The sequence below is a fragment of the Ambystoma mexicanum genome, chromosome 6p, assembly GCF_040938575.1.
Source record: "Ambystoma mexicanum isolate Mex_15411 chromosome 6p, UKY_AmexF1_1, whole genome shotgun sequence".
NCBI lineage: Eukaryota > Metazoa > Chordata > Amphibia > Caudata > Ambystomatidae > Ambystoma > Ambystoma mexicanum.
This window is the reverse complement of record NC_090935.1, coordinates 258,846,989-258,866,495: the sequence shown is the minus strand read 5'-3', so window position 1 is coordinate 258,866,495 and position 19,507 is coordinate 258,846,989. Positions and strand designations below refer to the sequence as shown.

The following is a 19,507-nucleotide window of genomic DNA, read 5'->3' as shown; positions in this document are numbered from 1 at the left end:
GTTGGTACACCCAGTGCTTCATGGTTCATCTCAAGTCCCAACTGGACACTACACACAATGGATTCTGTGCAAGGAACCACTTGTTTAGATGCTACAGCTAGATTAAATATTCCCTGTAAAGCCCTGTATGCTTCTTCTTGGAGCTCTGTGCACAGCATTAATACGTTAAAAAAAAATATGTTAAAAATGATCTTATGTTTAATAGAGGTTGGCATGTTCTCAGAAGAGCAAAGCATAACGCTGTTCATATTTAAGAAGTTTCAAACAGGGGAAAGCAGCAAGGAGTTAAATAATTCCAAACACTTATAAAAGGAAACTCAGAAATCGATTCAGTTAATGGAAACAAGACTTTATTAAGTAACTTTTAATATCAGAAAAATAAAACTCTTATAATTCTCTTTACAGCAAATATATAATATCAGTGCTTTGGCCATCATAAGTTAAAGGCCCTTTATCATAAAATATATGGTTTGAACTGTACTCAAATTGAATTTATAATTCATATAACTTCCCTACATATACAAAACAAATAAATTGTAAAATTAGCAAATTCTAAACTATATGGATAGTTTGTCATTTGTAGTTTGGATTATTGAAATATGGTACACGCATCTAAAGTACGTGGATTCCTTGGCTTATTAGTTGCTGTGTACAATGCAATACAATACAAAATACATGCTTGGTGAACATTCGTTCATACCTACAATACGGCAGCTTAAAATTAGGTATTAATACTGACATTAAACTATTCTATAAGCAAGTAGCATTAAAGTACGGCATTACATCATATTGCGCCATCCAGGCAAAAGTCAAAATAAAAACCGTTATTTGTAAACTTTCATACGAAATGTAACTTTTCAAGTGGAAATAAAAAATAAAATTTCTATATATTTTACTATTTCAATAGACATTTTTTTAAATTTGTTACACAGAGAAAAGTATTTATTTTGCCATGGGAAAATAATGCTTAAAAAATAATTAGTAGAAAAATTCCACTGGGACATCACATTTGATGCCCACATAGATTTGGGAACTTACCAACAATAATTAAGTAGAAATAGATCCACAGGTTGACTTGTGAACACAATACAAAAAGGAGTCATAACGAAAACAATCTTAACGTTCCTTTGGATAGCAAATATTATTTGGAAATACAATAATGATTGTATATCATTGTCGCCATTTTACAATTTTAAACAGTCTGCAAGTAACCCTCGTGTATTTACTGTGATTATTAAAACAAATGGGAATTTGTTTGCAAATTATGAGAAAATAAAAACCACTTTTAAATTGTTTCTAAAAATGAAATTTACTAATAACTTCATTAGACTAATGTATGGAATGTTAGCATCCTCACTATTAGTCAACTAATATCCAATCCAAAGACCTCATCGAAATAGAAAGGACCCAGCTGGCTTTTTTTCTCCGATCATACAAATCTGCAAGAAAATTGGGCACAGCTAATACAAACTGGATAGCGTTTATGCCAAAAGCATTAGTCATCGTGAAATGGCAGACAAAGCAAATCAAATAGATAAATATACTAGGCATTAAAAGGTTACTTGCAGTGCTTAAGAATTAGGCATAAGTTGGTGTGAATTAAAATACACAAAGAAGTGTTTGCTAAATACATAAGGGAACAAAACCCTTCAAGATACATTATTTTTCTCTTACAAAAATAAAGTCAACAGTCAACAAATCAAAGTCACAATTATTCAAAATAGTTTTGTCATAATTTGAACTATATCCAATGTGATTAAGTAAACATGTTGTGCCTGCCTTTCGAGTCTTCATTAAAATATACATTAGATAGGTTGCTCAAATGCATCCGAGGTGAACCTGTACTTAGTGTTAATGTAGCAGCATTAAAAAAATAAAAATACAACCAACTTCGGCCTAATTCTAGGAAAGCTTCAAAAACAGTCAGGGGAAACTGTTGGGATATTTAACAAGAGGTACCATTACAATTTGATGCATTTAAGAAAGGATTTGGATCGCCTGAGTAACAGATGCCTGGCAAACCGGACACAATGGCATTTCTTTTTCACATATTTTCTTAGCACATTCCATGCAGAACAGGTTATGGCCACATGGAACTAGGGCAGCAATAACTTCATTCTCAAAGCATATGACACAGTCGTGCTTTCTTCTCGACTCTGGAGGTGAACTGGATGTGGACCCACTATTGGAAGAGGAACCACCATTGGAAGATGAATAACCGTTTGAGCCACTGGAAAAAGCAGGGATATAAATTGGAAGGCCAGCATGGCTATTTGCACAGCGTAGGTCGCCCCTTACCCTCATAACCAGAGAATGCTCAATACCTTCCGGAAACGTTGGAGAAAGGCTTTCCGAGCGCTGATTTTTTACATTGGATGCTGCATCTCCACCAAAACCTGTGAGGGTATTTGTAGATTCAAATGGTGCCCAGAATGCTTGAGGAGGTGCTTGTAAGGAGTCGAAGCTTGGAGGAGAATCGGCTGAAAGATCTTCAGAGCCCATAGAGGGGTGCGTTTCCCCAAACCAAAATGTTCCTGCACTGAATGGACTTGTTGGACTGAAGTCAGACAATCTATTGCTTCCGAAAAAGGAATCTGTGGATCCACTGCCAAGAGAGCTGGAGCTGTCGTTACGGTAACTGGACACCATTCTAGTACGTACAGGAACAGTTGCATTTGAACTAAGCCATGCAGATGCAAAACTTCCGGCTTCAAAACTGACATCTGTACCATTGTAATGGAAATCATTTTCTTCATTCAGCTCGATGTAGTTCCCTGTGCGCATGGCGATATGCATTTCAATTTCTTCACGTGCTCGATCTACATTTTCAGGCATTCCTGTCACTTCGAAGACAGGCTCCTTATCACGACTTGGTGTTACTATATATGTGTGGGTCTGCTGCTGGATTCTTTTAATGGTTGCCCCTTTCGGTCCAACTACAAGGCCAACAACACGGTAAGGGACTCTTACTTGTACTGTTGTCTGGCCTGGCAGGTTGGTAGTAGAGGGGGTACTACCCGCAAGGGCTGGGCCATTTTTGTTGCGAGAAGCTCTTATCATTGAAAAGTGTTCAGCCGCAGAAAGTATTTCCCTTTTAGCCATGGCTACGTCCTCTTTACGCCCAGTGACAACAAAAACTGGTTCTTCTCCACGAACAGGTGTCTTGATGTAAGTATTGGTTTTGGCTCTTAGTGCTTTGATTTTGCAACCTTTGTAAAAAAGAAAAAGAAGAAAAGTTAAACAAATCAAATTTCATTCAAAGATACATAAGCACTAGGACAAGCACAGACGCAACTTAACCTTTCTTCGAGTATAAATCTACATCAAAGCAGGCTAAAACTGTAATACTAGAGACAAATTGATCACCTGCGCATTACAAATTATCAGAATCCAATGACAAGGTTAAGATCAAAATGGCTTTTGCCAACTTGCTAAATGTTCGCGTGTATGTGTGTCTAGATCTGTATAGACACACACACATACAGATACAATGTTAAACATGACCAAGTATTGTGCTCTGTATAATGTGTACAGTGTGACAGAAGAGCTGGTTCAAACTTCCCTGGCACCATTATCAGCTAAGCAAAATTAGCAAAATTTCAAAAGCAATACAGGACGAGAAATTGTACCACCATTGGTTGTAAAAATGCTGAGATCGTAGTTCATCTACTAGTACAGTGTTCCATCTGCGGCATTGATGCTATTTTTATAGCAGTTTATCTTAGCATTCCATGTCAAAAAATGTCTGCGTTAGTACGATAGTTTGTGTTTAGTTGATAATGCATCTTTAATAACGAAATATTGCTGCCATTACAAGGTTCTATGAAGGTTTAAACATATTGCTTATACAACAGGTGAACCCAAACTTTGTTTTTCACGAGGGGTTTGTGTTACAATTGGGTTAGTGTAACTATGAGGAGAAAAGGGGGGAACACAAACTGCCTCCTAATCCTGGAATGTGTGTAAAAAACATGCATAACAAGTCTCTAAACCAAAATCGAATACCGAAAAAGGTTGCAGGCACCAAACAATTTCTTTGACCAAGAGAAAAGGTCAATGTGAATCATAGGAGCGTGCAGGGTACACAACATTTTATTAACCTTATTAACCAGTCTCCCTTAAGTTCCTATTCATCAAAGTATAAAAAAGTGACTCACTCTTTGAGACATCATTTCACATACAGAACAAGTGTAACATAACATCTAAATCAGAACATATACCTGTATACATACAGTTTTTAAAAAATATACCACAACAATATTTCTGACCAGTTTCAGAATTGATTTTTTTTTTTCTTAACCCATCTCCTCTCAGGAGTGCTAGTGGGCAGTGGATGAAGCTGCAAAGTTATTGTGTAAACACGGTGCGTTTCGGCCCCTATGGCATGAGATAGACTGCATCCATCCGTGGCCTTCTCCTTTAGTGTTGCCGGGCCTTCATCAGTATGGGGAGTTAGTTGTCTAAAAGGCTTCTGTAGTCTTCAGCCCATGTGATACTTCTTTCTTTGTTTGTATGGTGAACGAGGCAGGGACAGGGGGGGAAAATCACTTGTTGATATTAGTTGACTATAATGGCCTCTTCAGAGACCAATATCTGGAGGACATGGTTCTTGCTGTGCAGCAAGCTGATATTTTTAGTCAGCCCGAGGTAGTCTGCGCGCTTGGACACCGCCAAGAGAATAGGAAGTAGCTGAGACGCATGCCAACTGCGGACCTCTAGATACACGAATCACATGAGGAGCCCTTTTGAAAACAAGAATATCAGCTTGATACACAGCAAGAACCAAGTCCTCCAGATATTAGTCTCTGAAGAGGCCATTATAGTCAACTACTATCAAACAAGTGATTTTCCCCCCCTCACATTTCTAGATCGAGGGGTTTAAGCTAAGTATTAGGTGGATAGGCATGAATTATGAACTCGCAGATTGGCCTTCCAACTCAAAAAAACATGACCATATTGTACAGCAACTAAGCCCAATTCCTACTCTTTCCTTTTTTCGCAGTCTCAGGGAGTGTTCGATGGAAACTACCTTCCCTACAATCAGATCTACAGTTGACAGCATGCTCACCAGGTCTACGATAGCTCAGTGCAGGAGTTGGTTACCTGCAGCTGAGAAGTTCACAATCATTCCATTGCAGCACGTAAAGAAAATAAATTAGAACATGGATTGTGTACCAACATACTGTGAAATTGAAACATGTCTGCTTCACCAAACAGCACGCCATAAGCCCTCTAGCGTTGCAGCAGACATTTGCAGGCTACCATATTCCCTCCTTTCTGATCATAGTGTTATGTGGATGCACCACTAAAAAGAGAAAGCTTTGACCAAGATTATAGTCAGATAGAATACAATTCAGTTTGCAAGCCAATAGCCATGCATAAAAAGACACTCGCCCACCTCAATATTTCAGATACAGATTGCCAAGTGTCCCTTAACATTAGCCTATTGCTAGTTAGCCAGGATTTGACCACACAATTCATAAAATGGTACTTTTGTCACTAAGTTAACATGCAGCTTGCCGTTAGATCCATTTCACAGCCAAGAGGTGCAAACCAATACGTGTTACACTTGAATGTCCAAGTTGATTTCCCTTTTTAGGTTAGACAACCTGGCACCAACCACCTCCACTAAAAGGAAATGTATTAACCATGTTCGCCAATCCCTATAAACCAATATCTGCTTTTTTGATCCAATATGTGACCAAATTCAATGTCTGTTTTAAACATATAACCACTACCATCCAAGACCTTTTTCTGAGGCATTTGTGTCTTTTTTAGGTGGTCTGTGATAGTATCAGCATGTGCATAGCCCTCGTAGTTAGTATGAGTTCATGGCCTTTACTCTTTTTATAGTGTGGGCTATTAGGTGCGTGGGACATCTATAAAGTCCAATCTATTGCATTGGAGTAATGATATCAAGTACAGATGGGGAGGAATGGCATCGGACGAGGGACTCAGGAATGGCATTTGAGGTGGGACACAGTGTACAGGTGTTCAGTTAGGAGCCCACCCGTAGCAATACTAATCCCTGTGGCCATCCCACCCATTTCTGCCTTTGCAACCCTGCTCGGTTATAAATACCCGTGGTCGGACATAACGGTATCCTTAACGAGTTAGTCACCTGAACTTTTCTGTTCTCATTTTTTCGTCAATGGTTCAATTCCAAGAGCCCAGTTTACATTATCGTGACATGCACCGCTCAATTGATGCGCCTCACCACTTATTGCAGGTGTGAAAACAAGCCACTGCAGAACGAAGCGAATTATTCTCTTACTTTACTCTGAGAAACGAATTGCAAAGATAATTAGTAACTGGTCAGTGCTGGGTGCAGTCCTTAAACCTCCAGCTCAATCGCCATACAGAAAACGTGGCCAATAAGTTCCATTGTTTGCTGCGATTTAGTGCACGAGCCGCTGCAGTGTCTCAAATGTTGTGAACGTAGCTACAATAGTTTACTTCCATTTTAGAAAACAGGTGTGTATTTTGGAACAAGAGTGCCTTTGCACGTGGAAAACGAAGCGTTCGTTGTCTTGTACAGCATGCAGTTAACGTTCTGTAATCCCATGAAGCTTTGTACACTCATTTTTTTCCTGTTGGGACGTAGGTTTTGATTTTCAAAAGTATTTGAATGAAATGTGCACGCTTGAAATGCTAAGTTTTCAAAAGTGACAGTTGCATTTCACAGCATGCTGCGTTCTATAGTCCTTTAGTACAAATAGTTACTTAGCATATTACACGCATCTTCTATAATTAAACCACCCGATATAAATGTGTCTTCTAGCGGCACCTGCAAGTCGAAACTGATGAATTAGAGAACAGATAAGTATGAGGAGATACACAAAGCTTGTAGGTGTCGTTTTGGTTACTAACCCACCCATTGACTGCCCATGCTAATCCCTAGGGCCATTCCCGCCCAATTCCTGCCCCTCCCGCCTATTACAACATCTCCTGGGATCTTTTTGAGCTCGCCTTTATCACGCCTTACCATACAACTTTGAACTTGAAGTACCTGCCAGTGTTTTTTTTTTTTTTTTTTAAGCAGTATGAGAGTTAATGACTTAACTGTAGCAGTAAATGTGCTACGGGTTTAACAAAAATGTGATAATGTCTTAACCAGGTCTGCCTTTAGCCACCCAATTTACAAGCACTGTGTCTCCTTCACCGAAGTCCTGTTAAAAACAAGCATTGACAAAGCTAACACTTCAGCTGGTGTATAAGTCTTCGGAATTTGTAAGGCACTGCAATTGGTACCCAGCTACTTGCACCATTTTGCAGCTGCTACCATCAACAGAAACACTACATTAGTAAAAGCTAAAAGTGTCACAAGGGATAAATTAATATTCATTACATATTTCCATTAATCATCATAGTGCAATTATCCACTCTTTTCTCAGTTTAATAACCATAACGCCTATGACAACCATTGTATATTCACAAAGATGTTTTCAATCGGGTTGTCAACACTTATACAATGTTAAAAATCTTAAATACAACCTTTATAAGGTACAATCCATCACACATTAAAAATATGTTACTTTGACATGAGAAAGTATGTGTCATACAAATAACACAAATTCGCATTTTAAACGTAAATACAGAAAGGTAGATTGAACATCAGTATGAAAAGCCGACGAAAACAATAAAAAATAGACATCACAAGGCATACGGCTATTCAAACATAGGTGAGGTAGCCTTTTTCTAAATCTGGATAGCAGTGAGAGGATGCTTCGTTATGAAAATATTTAAAGTATTCTTTACCTATTTATAAATAATCCATGGAATAACATTTCACTCGATTCTCTTTTTTTGCAGTTCTCAATGTAATGGTCCTGAGGCAACATACCACAAAGTCATTTCGGTTTCAACTTGTCGAAACCAGCTATATTGAAGGTCACCAGGACAATAAATGTGTCCATATTTAGAAACTGCTACCTCAGCTAGTTGATCTGTGTTTGAATAGGCGGATTCCGCTTTGAAATGTCGATTTTATGTTTTTCGTCAGCTTTCCATACTGAGGTTTGCTGCACTTTTCTGTTTTCAAAGGTATGGGATTTGTCCCAAGTTATTTGTATGAGAGACACTTTTTCATGTTACCCTTTGTAAAATTAACGTATTTGTATTTTGCGATGGATTGCGCTTTATACATGTTGCATTTAAGGTTTTTACACTGTATAAGTGTGATAAGCCATTGAATGGTCCGGAGTAAAAAACATTATTTTGAATATATAATAGTTATCATAGGTGTCATAGTCTAGTACACTTCAGTGGATAACAACACTATGGGGATTAATGAAATATATGTCATAAAAATGCATCCCACGAGACACTTTTTTGCTTTGACTAATGTATTCACTTCCCCTGCTGTCAATGAGTTATGGGGAATCACCCACCAATCGTTTGATGTATCTAGTGAATACCATTACGGCAGTACCCGACAAGTGCCTTTCCCATGCCTACACAAAAGCCCAAGCTGTTGGCATTGCAATGCTCGTTACTAATGCATAACCTTCTCAGGCTATTTCACAACATAGATATGGAGCAGGATTGAAAATACAATTTAGAAGTTGCGTGCTTGATCGCAGTGTGTGCACGAGTTAAAGGTCAGCGGTCTGGAAGCAGAAAATCCTGAGACAGCTTTCCATTTTTGGGAGGTGTTGGGGAGAGGTGGCGTTTCCCACCTCCCACACCCCCAATATTACTGCACTGATGAAACACAGTATAGTCTAAAGGGGGCGACACCCCCACCCTTATCCATGTTTTCCACACTACATAATGTTAGTAAGGTCTTTATGGCTGGAAGGTCTAAGGCCGTCAACCTTCTTCATCTTGCCACCCTCAACTCCTGCTCTGCTGTCAAACACTCCTCTGACATCTGCCACCTCCTTGAAGAACTTGACCTTGACGTCCTGGCTCTTACAGAGACATGGTTCACGGCTAGCTCTGTCACAAGCTTAGACACTCTCCTCCCTGATGGCTACAAGATTCTCTCTGCACCCAGATCCACTCGCCCTGGAGGGGGTGTTGCCTTGATCTTTTTCCTGAGTGGATTCCTGCCACTATAATTCCCACTCGGATCTACTCCTCTTTCGAATGCCTCATCTGCAGGCTCTCAATCTCTCCTAGCCACTCTCTTACTTTTGCCACTCTCTACCGGCCCACTGGTCAAATCACCTCTTTTCTCCGAGTGGGCTGATCTCTCCTCCTCTCTCCTGGCCTCAACCACTCAACTCCTCCTCCTTGGTGACCTCAACATTCACCTCGATTCTCTCTGTCCCTCAACATTGCTCTTTTGCGACCTCTGCAATTCCCTCTCCCTCTCCATCTCCATCTCCATCTCCATCTCCATCTCCATCCTCCCCTCTGGCCCAACACACACTGCAGGGCAGGCACTTGATGTCTTGATCTCCTCTAGCCCCACCCCTCCCCCCAAGCCAAGCCTACCCAACACTGCCACCTACCTTCCTGGACATCCGGCCCATGAAGCGTGTCAGTCGAGGCTTTTGCTTCCACCTTCTCCCCTCCCACTCTTCCTCTGGCTGACTCACACCCTGACACAGCCCTGTCTTATCTCTATTCTTCTATGTCTGATAATCTTGATGTTCTTGCACCTGTCATGAGGATCCGCCTGAAGTCCAAAGCCAAGTGCAATTCCTGGTATGACTCTGACCTAGCTACTATTAAACGTAGGTGTAGGACGGCTGAGAGAAAATGGAGGAATTCCTGCTCATCCTCTGACAAACTGGCCTGTCACCTACTCCAAAGGCAATACCGTCTCTCTGTCCATACCAAGAAGAGAGTCCACATTCAAGCCCGTGTCTCTGCGGCATCTAACAGCTCAGCCGAACTCTTTAAAATTTGTAAGGAGCTGGCCAACCCTGCTGCAGTCTCTACCCCCCCCCCCCCTTGCCTCTCAGGCTCTTTGCAATGACCTGGCCTCACACTTTATGTCAAAAACCCAGGACATCCTGTCCACACTCTCCTCCACTCCCACTCCTCTCCCCTCTCAGTCGGTACTCACTGACTCTCCTCCAGGCACCCCCCACCCTCCTTCACTTCCTTTCCCCTCTTCTCCCCAGATGAGGTCGCTAGACAAGTCTGATCTATGAAAGCCTCGTCAAAAGAGGTTCATCCCTGTTCCTCTAAAACTCTCAAGGACCACATTGATACCCTCGCTCCGGCCCGTGCAGACTTCTGCAACCACTCCTTTGCCTCAGGATCCTTCCCCTCCCCTCTTAAGCACTCTTGTGCATCCTCTCCTCAAGAAACCCACAGCGGATCCCTCTTGTCCGGCCAACTATCGCCCAATTTCCATTACCCCCTTCTTAGGCAAACTACTTGAAAAGTTGGCCAACTCTCAGCTAAACCTTCATTGTGATTCTGTTGGCTGTCTCCATGACCATCAGTCTGGCTTCAGATCTGGCAGAAGCACAGAAACTGCTCTCCTGAACATCCGTGAAGATCTGCTTTCTAACCTTGACTCTAGCATTCCCTCTGTTCTCATCCTACTTGATCTTTCCTCTGCCTTCAACAGTCAACCATACCATCCTGCTCAACCGTCTCCGGGATAACTTGGGCATCACCGATCAGGCTCTGGCCTACCTGACCTCTTTCCTCTCTGATCGACCCTCCCAGGTCCAACTTGGGTCCCTCCCATCATCCGTCTTCCTCTCCACCTCTGGTGTTCCCTAGGGGTCTAACCTCTCGCCCTGGCTTTTCAACCAATACCTGGCAACTCTCGCCCGCTGTATTGCCATTTTCTGCTCAAACTTCCAGTGCTACGCACACGACACAACTCATTTTCAGGCTGCCCTCGGCCACCTCATCACCGATTGCCTAACTGCCATCCAAGATTGGTGTGCCGCCAACGGTCTTTGTCTTAATGCCAGCAAGACAGAGATCCTCCTTAATGGCACACCATCACCTTCCTTTCCCCTCACTCTTTGGCCGGCCTCCCTTGGCCCTCCTCCTATCACCACCTGCGAGGCAAAGAACCTTGATGTCACCTTTGATTTCACAATCTCCTTCTCCGCCCACATCGCTGATGTATCAAAAAAGTCAAACACCCTACTGCACCTCCTCAGAGGTATTCTTCCTTGCCTCTCATTCCCCCAAAAGCTCACTGTCTCCCAAGCTCTGGTTCTCTCCAAGTTGGACTATTGCAACAGCCTCTTTCTTAATCTACCTGCCTCTACTCTCCACCCTTTACAACTTGTCCAGAACAGGACTGTGAGACTGGTCCTTGGCCTCAAGCCCTGGGATCGTATCTCTCCAGCTCTAAAATCTCTCCATTGGCTCCCAGTGGATGTAAGGATTCAATTCAAAACCCTCTGCATTGTCCACAAGGTTTTCTGGGGCCTGGGTCCAACATACCTTCAGCTATCCCTCCGCAAATACCCCTCATCTCGAGCACTCTGCTCCTCTAACTCCCTCAGGGTCAGTCGTTGTCAAAGAAACAAGCTGGGGATAGATCTCGGTCTTCGGCTGGGCCCTCCCTCTGGAACAGCCTCCCTGCCACTCTAAAACTGGAGGACAACCATCTCCGGTTCCGGAAGCACCTCAAAACCTCTATCTTTGCTTCTGCCTTCTCCTCCCCCATCCCCTGTTGATTATACCCTCCCTAGGCACCATGCACCTGGCCACCCTCTGTCCTCCGGACCCAGGTATCTGCTCATCTTGCCACCCTCACGCACTGCCTACGGGCCACCCCCTGCACTGGGGGTCTGTATCTGTACCCATACAGCCCTCTCCTTTTCTTCCTGCACTTTCAAGACCTACATGGCCTGCTGCCATAAACCCAGCACTTGCCACTTGCACTCCCATTGTTTGTTGCCTTTTTATTATTTTAGTTTTTTCCTTCTCGCTCCGCACTCTCCTTTTGTTCCCCCTTCCATGCACTTCTCCCCCTTCTGCCTCTACCCTGCACTTGCACGTTCTCAATGTCACTGGGCCTATTAAGATTGTTGTTTTTGTTCTCCCGTTCCCCTTCTCTTGCCTTGTCACGCTCTGAAACACTTGGGTATGAGCGCGATAGAAATAAAATATCAATATCAACAATTAACCAAGTCTTTGTCATAACCTAGCAACTCCATTTTGTGCTACACCAAACGCCATCTTTTTCTAGGCCCAAGAATGATCTCTCAGTAGTCACGGCTCTCCCTTCCCCAGCGGCGTGCACAGACAACCCAAGCCCCCTCCGTCTCATGCCCCCTCCGTCTCATGCCCCCTCCGCCCGAGCCTTGTTCTCACGGCATCCAGCCATTCATTGTTGCAACGTTTAGTATCCCTTCTTTCTGATGAGCTCATCACCCTGCATGAGACCAGAACAGGCCACAGGCCATGTGCACATGAATCTCCACTAACCTACCCATGCCCAGACTCCCACCTCACCAGTCAACGGTCCACCATTCCCTCCCACCTCTACTCTTAGATATGCATCTGGCCCCTTGCAGTAACCATTCCAGGACACCTACCATAGCCCTCAATCCTACGCACCAATATATCCTCCCCAAAACCAACACGTCTGTCTATATCATGAGGCATATCAAACCCACTGGGGGAAGACACCTGGGAATGTGGCCCTGTGTGTTATGGACTCCCTGAGTGCAGGGATCGGAATGTCAGTACATCTGTCAATGACCTGAAAGTACCCACATTCATGCAATTATTTTTATGTCTGCCATTATTCTAATAGAATCAGTTCCTGTTTATGGTTTTTATTCCTGATGTATATATGTAATAGTTCTGCTCATAACCTGTATATATGTTTTATTTCTGCTCATAACTCTTTAACTGCTGCGCCCCGATACCGCCGGGTCTGGTGCGCATTAGAAAGGAATAAGCAAACTAGCTTAGTTAGATAGCACTGTAGAGCCTCTCTGCACTGACCTTCACCGTGACGATGAGCCTAACTGACCACATGCACCATGACTGACGAAGAGACAGCAACCAATGGAACCCAGGCATCCCATATGGAGTCGGGATTAGTATATGTACTTAGTCAATCGATTATGTTAGTTTGTTACTTATATGTGATGTCATGACTGACACTTGGTGCCTTTTGAAAGTGCTGCCCGTGTATCTGTCGGCAGCGCGCTCTCGGGCAGCAGAGTTCTCTGCATGCATCCACTATCTTATATAAATTTGTTTCACTTGCAAATCTCCTGGTCTCATTCCCTCACGGGGTGTGTCCATTATTTGGCCTAGTGGATATGACGTGTTGTGTGGAGTATACATTCATTTGGTGACCCCTCTTGCGTGATATTCCTCGAGACCCCCACCCGTACTTGCGGCGAGATCCAGGGCTTCCCCCAGAAGGGCTGCCCCACCTACGGCTGACTGGTCGCCAAAAACGCGTATGCAGAAGAATACGTGGGTTCCGGCTTTGCAAATACCCCGCTGCTCGCCTGAGCCGGGTGCGGTCACGATGGAGAGGCCAAGGCTTTGTGGATAGACCGCGAACGGAGGCTCTTGGAAGAACCCGGGCACATGAGTATTAATTGCGAGACAAAACAAATGAGGGACAAGGGGGGGAATTGGAGCAGATTGAGTAAGGGGAACACAAATGATATGGGTATGAATGAAGAAGAATGAGTGTAGGAAACTAAGCGGCTTCTTTTTTCGCCGTCAGTTTTTTTAATATACATAACGAAGAATAAAGTGGAAAAAAGAGGAAGAAACCAGAACCTAGCTCCGAGAGCTGGTAGAAGGTGGCGCTGCAGTGCACTGTCCCGACCAGTACAGAAAGTGGGTGAAAAGTAGGAGCCTTGTATAATTAGTGGGCTCGGGAACGAGTAGTGGTTATTTTTGTTCGTTATTTTAGCTTATTATCATAATTTTTGTGTTTTTATAATGTGGAGGCAGGCCCACTAGGGCGAAATGTGATGCAAGTGTAGCATGAGTGAAGAAGGGTTATTGCTCCATATGGGGGGAAAAAGGTTTGTTTTTATTCAATGTTGTTGGTTTTTCAGTTGGTTTGTCCATGAAAAGTTCAATGGTTCATGTTTCAATCTGTGGTCTGACCAATGTGTTAGTGACGTGCAAGGATAAAAACTTAAAAAATAAAAGTAAAATATTGTTGATCGTATAACTTGTTAAGATTTGTAGATTGAAATCAAAGGGGAGGGGGGAAAAGGGCTCTTTCAGAGAATGGGGATGGATACCCCACTGTCACACATTTGTAGACACCTCCCCTTGTACAGAGAGCAAATAAAAAATGTACCATGGTCAGTGGGTAACAGAAATGAAGGGGAAGGAAATATTAGATCATGTAGCAACTTAATTGATGGCAAAATACAAGGGGGGACCGCTCCAAAGCAGACGAGAGGTGGTAGATTTGTGGAAGATGTTCGAGGAAACACCCACCACAAATAATGGAAAAGAGGGCAAGTCCCCTAAAGATATGCAAGACTGGGAAAAGAAACGGGGAAGGTGGCGAAGAACCCAAGAGGATATACCCATTACTGACGAGACCCGCAGAGGGATATTTCCGACCCGCCCTATGTACTGGGGGTAAGCACACCAGCAACTCCCAGCTCAGTTCCCCCACTGTATGTTCCAACTACAACCACCCGGCCCCCATAGGGCCGTCTAAACAGGATCTTGAAATAGCGCTAACAGCCACACAAACAGAACTGACCCGATTAAGAGCGATATGTTAGAGAACCCAACCTTTTTGGGGGGGGGAGGGAGGGCCAGTGTCACAACCCTTAAAAACCTCCTCTCTTGCCAGAAGGTGAATGGAAATCTGGGCACGTCCTTTTTAGAATAGACAGTACAACAACAAAGACAGTATGAATGGAAAGGGAGGGAGAGATAGAGTTTTGGATACAATACAGTAGCTTCGTAAAGAGATGAGGAATGTTGGCGCGATTTTGACGAAGGTGAGGAAGGAGCCGTAGGAGAGAAACAGCCAACTCAGTGGTCTCCCCAAGGGCGACAGCGGAAGTAGAACAAAATGGGAAGAATGGCATTAGCAAAAAGGAAAGGAAGAAAGGCAAATCGCGAGAAGATGAGATAAAAATTCCAAATGCCCCTCATTCTTAAAAGGAACAGGCAGCCCCATTACGTGCCCTGGGCATTGATGGACAAAAACAACCTCCTCAAATCTCTCCATCCACTCATAGCGGACGCAGGAAAATGGATATATGCGTTTGTAAAAAAACAGCAGGGGTGAGCCTGGCCATAGGGGATATTAAAAGCCTTTTGGTATCTGCAGTAGGAGATCAAGCAGACAGTGTGGGTGAAAGCAGGGTTCCCGGGGGTCACCACAGGGAATGATACACATGACGGGGCATCATTCATCAATGTTCGTTCACAAGTGTGGCATGCCCTGTTGAGAACCTTTCGACACCCCCGATTTATACTGCATAATGCAAGGCACTATGGGGGGATGAGGAAGATGCTGCAGTTAATTCTTCAGGTGCAGTAGATGTGGTGCGCGGACACTGGCACGGCTTGGGACCAATTCACCTCCCCATTTCATCATTAAGCGAGGCCTCCCGAAGCAAGTACAGAAGGCCCTTGATAAAATAGCTGGGATAGAAGCTAAACGATGGGCAGAAATTCAGAGCATTATAGTACACCATTGCAGGAGGTTCAAAGAGCGAGAGAAAGAAACAATGCAGAGGAGATTAGCTGAAGAAGCAAAGCCTGTATAGAGTAAGTTAGTGAAGGTTGCAGCAGTAACAGCAGTGCCGCCACCAGAAAAGCAGGGAGAAGGAACAGTGTTAGTAGCAATACAAGCAAGGATGGCTGCAGCATGGGCAGACAATGGGCAAGAGCAGTGGGAAGGAGAACACCCATACATGGGACCCCAATGGCAAGGAAGACCCGCAAGGGGGCGATGTGGGTTACTGGGAAAAAGAGGGGAGGAGGATATGGGGGGCAAGAGCAGTGTTGGTCTTGTGGGATATGGGGCAAATTTTCACAGGAATGTCGCAGCAGACAAGGGGGAAACTATTAATACCAATATCCACAAATTAATCAACACTATGGCCACCCCCTCCCAGGTAGCTCATATGCCCCCCCCCAAGGGAGTTACAAATAGAATGAACAACCAGACAGCAGACCAATACCGGGGTACCATACGCTTAGACACCCTCCACATAACATGCAGTGTCACCCCACCCGCCAAAGTCAAATGACAAAAATAAAGGAGCACTACTGAGTTAGGTTAATGTAATACATGTTTTGTGGTACTTGGTTACCCCATGCTGTTTGTAACAAAAACAAGTTATAAAACCTACTGTCTGTCCATTCCTTATAAATCCTGCTTCGTCGCTCGCTTCACCCTTGCTTGCTAACGACTATTAAGAGGTTGCTTGTCCAATAATTGAGAGCTTGCTTGTCCAATAATTGAGAGATGTGGACATACAATACATGTCACAACTTGTGTCCTTTCAGATTTCAATTTGACCTCGCTCGGTTACACTAGATACTACAACTTTTTGGGGTGTCAACTTATGGAAAATATCTGCATACCGTTCCGGCCTTGAACTTCAGATACAAGGCACCATCTTTCGAACTTTAAACTTCTAATCACACCAGTTGCCTAAGATGCGTATGGGGCATGGCAATCAAGGTTTAGATTCGATTTCCATATTATCAGTATAAAGTTCAAATCCCTGATGTCCTGTAAAAGCACAATTACCCTAAATAAAAGAGTAACACGGTCTCCTTGCACATGAACCCAAACACTGCACAAATGCAGTTTCATAGGGCACACAAGTTCACACAGCATGTACATGCTCACACTGCTTGAGGGCTCATGGCACGGTACCTGTAGCGAAGCAGGGGTGTTCCATTGCACAGACAAGATAAAAAACAGACAACATGTACACACCCACTGCAAATATGCCCACACTGCAAACTCCTACGCAAAATCTGTATATGCCTCTAGCCATTGTCTAGGGATATATGACTCTTGGCCAATAAGAAATGGTGTGCTGTGTATATGTACATGGAGATGGCGAGTGAATTATAGCTGCATATTAGCTTGAAACTGATTTTTTTATTTATTTATTGTGCATGTGTGCCCCCGTCAATGTGTATATAAACAGAACCTGCATATACCTTCAAACTGCATACAGAAAGACCACTGCACAACATTTTTTTTATAGGCATCTTCTTAGTGAATGAGACTTCCATTTAAAGCAAGCATGCATGTCTAACAAAAAGGTCGAACAGGTGATTTGAAAGTGTGGTTGGCACAGAATCTTACAGCTTCATTGAAGATGAATCCGTTTCAGTAATCTGAGCTGGTGAAAGGTTGGGGAACATCAGGAGGAAGCAAAAAAGATGTATGAGTTACTCTGAGGTTGGAGAAGATCAAGAACAACATACAGACAAATTAACTAAGAATATTTGGAGGAAGCCAGTTGGGTTCGACGCAGGAGAAAAGACAAAGGGCCATACCAGAGATAGAAGAGAATGGCACGGTATCCAGGAGGGCCAGAACCAGCACAGCTAGCAGCCTCAGGCTTTAGGTGATCAGCAATGGGAAAAGGGGCAGAATGAGGGGGGCATAAAAACCAGATTGGTGTAAATCCTTAAGGCAGTGAGGCAGACAGAGCCAAGAGTACAGGAAACCCTAAATCCTAAAACTAGGAGAGAAAGAGGAGGTGGGAAACCACTGAAGCGTGAGACACAGGAAAGAGAAAAGGTTGCAGGTAACCATCAAGATATCCTGCTTCTAAACATAAAAAAAGAAATAGCTGACTCAAAAGAACATTGGAAGTGGAGAAACAGGATACATGGTTGCCACAGTAACTGAAAATGCTAAGCATGAATTTGCTCCATCACCAAATTAAAATGTTTGAATCCAGGGGTATCGAAATTAAGATTGGATAAGCAGGAGGTAAAGGCAGCTACAGGGTGTCCAGAATTAAACAGTGACCAATCGCTACCATTGGGGAATCCCAGTACATGGTGTTGGGCAATTTTCTTTCAGTCATCTCCTTATGCCTTAAATGTTATTTTAATTCAATTAGGTGTGATTCCTCTGCATCGGTTCGCCTGGGGAGCATAAAGTAGCTCCTGGAAGCTGTTTGTTTCAAGCTAACAAGGCTCTCCCAGCTACCCTCAACTTCGAACCCTGTGAATCCATCCGCCTTTTAAACCATCCCGAGGTTAATGGCACAATCAGGATTCTTCCTACAAATCACGTGCTTTTGTTTCTTCCAGACTTCGTAGTTATCCTTCCATTGCTGGTGCTGGGCCTGCCTCTTTATGAGCCATCTACCTCCAGCATGGCTCCCCCTCTTGCGAGCAACGCCCTCGAGGTGTTATGGCACCCTCGTTTATCCACACAAAAGAAATCCTGTCCTTTCCCCAACGGCCCTCTAGGCTTCCCCATGTCAGTTTCAGGTTGCATCCTCGACTTTGGAGGAACCCACTCCTGTGGCTTTTGGATTCACCTCCCCAGCCACCCTTCTCACGCACTATTGACTGGCAAAACCAAGATTTGCCTACTGTACTCCCCACCCTCTCTGCGTGGCATCACTGTCGCGGTTGACAACATACACTGGCCGTCGCCAACGGATAACCCAGAGTTAGACTCTAATTGGGATATAAACCCTAGTATTTTTAAGGCCAGTTGTGATGGCGACCCCCAATTGGAGGTCGCAATCCAAACTAATCAACTTAATTTCAGATGCATGAATGTTCAAAAACTTGGATTGCTTCTGTGTAACCTTTGATGCACCGACGTGCATTAATAATGCTGTCACCCCGATTCAGCACAGTCAAGAGCCAACAAGACCGTAAATGATACAAGGCAGACAAATTTTTGTTAATAACAGACATTCTTAACAGACACACTCTACTGGTGTGTGTGTAAATCAATTACAAATCAATACAAAAATACAATCAGCAATTTCATCAAAAACAGTGTTGAATGCAAACTGATAGTCAACTGAGATAAACCAGGTTTGGTTTTAAACATTCAATAAAAAAAAAAACAGATGACAAATGGCAAACAAATACTTCATCAAAATAATGAATGCGCATGTGATTCCAGGATAGATATCATCTGCAGCTTTCTGGCACCAGTATGGGGGAAGATATGGCTCCGGCCTATGCAAACACTGATATGTATTACTTGGAAACTGAGCATGTATTAACCTCTGCAAGGTGGTCACGACATCTGACTGTCTATGTGAGACACATAGATGATATTTTTGACATCTGGCCTGGCCCGGTTGATGAATTAACAGACTTTTTCCATTATGAATTTGATGCATCCACGCATTAACTTTACTACACAGACTAGTAAGTCGAAGATCAGCTTCCTGGATGTGAAAATCTACACCAAAGGAGCCAATTTGGAGACCAGGATCTTCACTAAATCAACAGGCAGAAATAGCCTCTTGTTGGCAATAAGTTTCTACCCACATAGGACAATTGACAGTGTACCCTTAAGTCAGTTTGTGCGCTACCGGAGGAACATCTCAGAGGAATCAGAATATGTGAGACAGTCAGTTACTCTGCGGAAAAAGTTTATGAAGAGGGG

At 43.4% G+C, this 19,507-nt stretch overlaps 1 protein-coding gene across 1 annotated transcript in view; it reads right to left on the bottom strand.

Annotated features, from left to right (window-relative positions):
* Positions 1–328: 328 nt before the first annotated feature.
* The window catches only part of MEX3C (mex-3 RNA binding family member C), a 71,903-nt gene continuing 52,724 nt past the window's right edge, over positions 329–19,507 (bottom strand). Inside the window, exon 2 of the mRNA XM_069626981.1 lies at positions 329–3,209. Within this exon, the coding sequence (XP_069483082.1) occupies positions 1,978–3,209 (1,232 nt within the window). The 3' untranslated portion in view covers positions 329–1,977. The remainder of the gene's footprint in view (positions 3,210–19,507) is intronic.